Source organism: Lathyrus oleraceus, chromosome 4 (genome assembly GCF_024323335.1).
Source record: "Lathyrus oleraceus cultivar Zhongwan6 chromosome 4, CAAS_Psat_ZW6_1.0, whole genome shotgun sequence".
NCBI lineage: Eukaryota > Viridiplantae > Streptophyta > Magnoliopsida > Fabales > Fabaceae > Lathyrus > Lathyrus oleraceus.
In genome coordinates, this window is record NC_066582.1 from 287,685,225 (window position 1) to 287,690,418 (window position 5,194).

Below are 5,194 nucleotides of genomic sequence, written 5' to 3' on the forward strand. Positions count from 1 at the left end.
TGGCTCATAGGTAATGTCAAGTGAGCAAGAGTCTTGATCATTAGTATCCTTATATATATTTGTAACACTGAAACCCTAACGTGTGTAATTAAGAACGAATCAATAAGACGAAACTAAAGCTACTATATAGTCGCAAACATAGGCAATTCGGCCGAACGCCGTAAACAAAACTTTTATGTTTTTCTCTCTACTCTGATCTCTACTCGTGTAATTGTTCCAATATGCAGGAACATCAAATTTTGTGGGCGCGAGTTCGAATCTGCAATATTTCATCTATTCACTTTTAATGAATGAAATTTTGATCATTAAACTACTAAAATTTTCTTTTCATTTTTGTAATACAAAGGGAACAAAAAAAACTAATGCCTAATAACACGAGTAAGAGAGACCTAACAAATCAACAAAGAAAATGAACTCAATTAAATAGGACAAGAATCATATAGCTTCAAAGAAAATCAAACATCAATCCTATTAAACCAATTCAATTGGTAGTTATGCAGGGATATCAGATGCGGTCCTACACTAAAATACCCGTAAAACGGGATGCCCAACGGACCACACCTGTTTGAGCATCACATATCAAATATCAAACAGAATTACAAATCTATTAACTTCTGAACCAGATATAACTGTGGTCCTCATTAAAAAAAATTTAAACAGTGTACCAATAAGTTGGTGACACTACTAAATCACGGACAAATAATACAACTTATTGATGTATCACAAAAGTTTCTAGACCAATAATAAGAAAGGTAGATAATAGTACGACATTCTAAGCATCACACATAAAAAGTATGTAGAAACAATCACACATAAAAAGTATGTAGAAACAAAGACTATTATAAATATATAGTCTCATCAAATTTAATATATACAAATCACTTTTTCAATCACTACCACTTCACCACATGATGGACCTAAGACTTGTTCTCTTACTCGTCTTCTTGTTCTTCTTCAACCCCACATGTTTCTCTTTCAATTTTAATACAAACCAAACTTCTTCTCTCAAAAACCAAATTCTTGAGATTGCTAACAATCCCAACACAGTGAAATGGGTTAAGAACATCAGAAGAGAAATTCATGAATATCCTGAACTTGCTTATGAAGAATTCAAGACAAGTTCTTTAATAAGGCGTGAGCTTGATAATTTAGGTGTTGGTTATGAATGGCCAGTGGCTAAAACAGGTGTTGTTGCTAAAATTGGTTCTGGATTTCCTCCTTTTGTGGCTCTTAGAGCAGACATGGATGCTTTGCCTATTCAGGTAAATAAACACACATTTTGCAAAAACATCATTTTCTTGTGTTTCTATAAAGGGTATGTTTTGTTATGTTATGTACATTACTTTATTTTCTTTGTTTTTAATTATAGATCATTCATGCATGTTTGAAATCATGGTGACTTTGAAGAATTCATCGTTGTCACTGTCAGTCAAAACATGCAAGGACATAATGGACATTTGTATGTTTGCATGTTTGTTTTTGTTTGATATAATGCTATAGATGCTGCATTCAATTCTTGATCATTAAAACAAATTGTAGAAAAATTGAAAAGTAATTCAACAAAGGCAAGTTGTTGTTGAGTTGTTCAAATATGTTAATATTTCTATGAAGAGGGTTGTGGGGTTAGTTTTGTTTTTGTTTGATCACAAAACAGGAAACAGAGGAAGCTTCCTGCATTAATTCTTGGAGGTAAGTTTATCTTTGTCATGTACAAAGGCAATATAGTAATTAGTACTCCTCTATGGTCCTTATTATAATCCTTAATATAAGAAAACATTATTTTTTCATTTCATAGAAGAATTAATGTATCTGGACTATATAATATATAGGTCAGATTCATTAAACGAAATAAAAGGGGTCGGATAATTTAATTTTTCTGTATACTATTTTTGTACTTTCAATACTTGTAGTTAGCTAAGTATGAGCTTGACATGTTATAGTGGTGATTTAATCTCTATATAAAGACTAATTTTCCGGTAATTGTTAATTTAGTTGAAAAATGTGTTCCTTGCATTTGTTAATTGCCAACAGGAACTTGTTGATTGGGATCATAAAAGCAAAGTAGATGGAAAAATGCACGCTTGTGCTCACGATGCGCATGTTGCGATGCTTCTTGGTGCTGCAAAGATACTTCAAGAAATGAAAGACAAGTTAAAGGTTAAGTTGAATTGGAAAAATGTTAATTGAGCTTTATAGGAAATCTTCCATTGGAAACTAATTAGTCCTTCACATGCAGGTTACTATTGTTCTTATATTCCAACCAGCGGAGGAAAGAGGCGTAGGTGCGAAAGATATGATCCAAGAAAACGTGATTGAAGATGTAGAGGCAGTTTTTGGATTGCATTTAGCGACACAGTATCCCTTAGGTGTTGTTGCGTCGAGGCCCGGAGATTTTTTAGCCGGATGTGGAAGCTTCAAAGCAAAGATCAAAGGGGATTTAGCAAGAATTCGACAGTGTTGTTTTGATACTGTTTTGGCCGCCTCAGCATCTGTGATTAGCTTGCAAAACATTGTTTCGAGGGAGGTGGATCCCTTAGATTCGCAGGTCTATTCGAACACTCAATTTGTATTTGATAAAATCTTTCAAAACCAAACTTTCACACATAAATTCCTATGGTTGATTCTGTTGGCAGGTGGTTTCCGTGGCAATGATTCAAGCCGTGTCTGGTCATGAACTCTTTCCTGATTCTGTTACATTTGGAGGTACTTATAGAGCTTTCGGCAAAAAGAACTTCAATGCTCTAAGGCAAAGGATAGAAGAGGTAATTGTCGTGTTTGGTTTTTTTACCTATGTAGCACAGACACTTCATATTTAAGTCGTGGGTTGAGCGCCCCTTCCCTTATGTGTCAGCGCTCGACACGATCTAACACATGTTGATGTGTTAGTGTTTGCGTCTATTTTAGAGCTGGTTTAATTTCATTGTGCAGGTTATCAAAGGGCAAGTAGAAGTTCATAGGTGCTCAGCAGAGGTTGACTTCTTTGGTAAAGAACATCCAACAATTCCTCCAACAACAAATGATGAGAGAATCTACCAACTAGCCAAACAAGCCTCAAGCATGATTGTTGGAGAAGAGAACATTGAACTAGCACAAACGTTCACCGCGAGTGAAGATTTTGCATTTTTCTTAGAAAAAGTGCCTGGCTCATTACTCCTTTTAGGGTGTGGATCCAAATATTCTGCACATAGTTCTCACTTTTTCATTGATGAAGATGTTCTTCCAATTGGTGCTGCAATACATGCTGCATTTGCTCTTTCATATCATTCACATTCAACTATTTCTTATCACAAATGACACTTAACTATCTACCATTTACATGTGAAAATTGAGTAATATGAGTTAACAGTGAAGAAATAAAAATTTAGCTTCCTTAGGTATAGATATTGTAGGATAAAGAGAAAGATATTATTCGAGAAATTTCAAGTATAAAATGCTGTTGAGAAACCAACATGAGAAACAATAATAAGTGGTATTAGGATTGAGTGAAAAGAATATAATGATTTTTGTTGGAAGGGTTTTGAAAGGTTTGTGTTTATTCATAATATTAAAAAGTCTCAGTTTGAGAGAAAATTTATATTGTAAAAAAGGTTTTATAAAGCTTGAACAAATTGAACAAATTGTTTAAAAGATAATTTTTGTTGTTATATTATTTTCAAAAGTTAACAATATATTAATCAAAGAAAAGTTCATCTTTCATCAAAGAAAATTTAACTACTCGTGTACAATTATTCATAATTAAATTTTTTTATTCCAATGATGAAATAACATCAACTTTTGTCCTCTAGAACTCTCTCTCTCTTTCTCTCTTCAAGTATGCCTCATTTCAATCAAATTTGAAAACCTCTTCAACTTGTTTCAATTTGGCTTTTATAATAATGTTTTCAAAATCACGAAATTATGTCATGATCAAATTTTATCGCGACACAATTTGAGAAGAATGATTCTTTTTTACTTGATAGTTTGAATTGCACAACTCTTCATGACTCGGGGTTGGATTGTTGGTTTTAAAAGTAGAAAATAAAGTGCAAAAGAAAGTAAAGATTGCAATCGAACAAATTAAAAGATGTTATGAGTAAACATGTTAGAAAAGGTGTATGCTTGAATTCATCAATAAGAGTAAATTAATCTTGCAACAACTTAATTCAATAACATTGACTACCGGTTCTTAAGAGTGTTTACTCCTAAGTTCTTAGTGAAAAAATCTTTAACCATTCAAATTAATTCATATGTCCATAGTGAATTACAAATGAAATTAAGCATTATTTTAATTAAAAATAATTCGGTTTTCACAGGGTATCCCTAGACCTAGGTGATATCTACTATGAATTATTAACAATTAAGCATCAACAGTGACGGTCAAGCCTAAATATTAACCACAGGTCAATCTCAAATTTTCCAAAAGACAAACGCAGTAAGCACAAATTATAAATAAGTCATAGATCATTGATAATTACAAGGTAACAAAAGCAATAAGCATAAATTATAAATAAGTCATAGATCATTGATAATTACAAGGCACTCATACGCGTATTGGGCAGTTAAAACGTGCAATTTGGATGTTTCATATGCGTATAGGGCGTATGGGGGGAGGCCATACGCGTAAAGGCGGCAACGTGCATTTTTTCAGATCGGATATGCGCATGACCAAGTTGATACGCGTATGGGCAGACAATTCTGAATTAGCCTTTGGTGTATTCATGAAAGTTGTAGCCCTGAATGTTAGCTTTCATTTTCTGTCGTTCCCACGTTATTCCAGGTTACGAAATTCTAGTTATGATCAAAATACTACATGCCTATCATGATGTAAAACATGCTGAAAAATAAATTTTCCCCTGAAAATTCTTCGTGTTCCTTTTTCTAACCATATCATTGACTTCCTCCGACCTACAAAACACGTTAACCTTCCCAACAAGATCAAAAATACCAGGAATGATTAAAACATAAATAAATACAAAATTAAAGAAACTGATATATAAATCACTTAAACTATATGAAAAATTGCAAACCATGAAACTATATATCAGCTTATGGCCATTTTTCATGAAACTTCTTTTACTCCTTCTGAAATCGTGATTAGCTGGCAAGCAACGACGATGACAGTCAAATCACGAGTTCTTATGGCCATTTTTCAAGGTAAAAGCAGTTGAGTGTCCCATACAATGAGGGCATGACAAGTTACCTTGTGCTCCCCATC

General features: G+C 33.4%; 1 protein-coding gene across 1 annotated transcript; it reads left to right on the forward strand.

Moving 5' to 3' along the window:
* The first annotated feature begins 802 nt into the window (after positions 1 to 802).
* Positions 803 to 3,448, forward strand: LOC127075150 (IAA-amino acid hydrolase ILR1-like 4). The gene is made up of 5 exons (XM_051016605.1): positions 803 to 1,262; positions 2,032 to 2,157; positions 2,237 to 2,545; positions 2,634 to 2,762; positions 2,929 to 3,448. Exons 1-5 carry the CDS (start codon positions 909 to 911, stop codon positions 3,292 to 3,294), a joined length of 1,284 nt encoding a protein of 427 aa, XP_050872562.1. The 5' UTR covers positions 803 to 908; the 3' UTR covers positions 3,295 to 3,448.
* Positions 3,449 to 5,194: the final 1,746 nt, after the last annotated feature.

What these genes read in the sequence shown, in the direction of transcription:
- LOC127075150 (XM_051016605.1), top strand. Translation starts at nt 909, where the DNA reads ATGATGGACCTAAGACTTGTTCTCTTACTCGTCTTCTTGTTCTTCTTC. An exon ending in TGGATGCTTTGCCTATTCAG is followed by an intron (nt 1,263 to 2,031) that starts GTAAATAAACAC and finishes AATTGCCAACAG; the next exon opens with GAACTTGTTGATTGGGATCA. An exon ending in AAATGAAAGACAAGTTAAAG is followed by an intron (nt 2,158 to 2,236) that starts GTTAAGTTGAAT and finishes CTTCACATGCAG; the next exon opens with GTTACTATTGTTCTTATATT.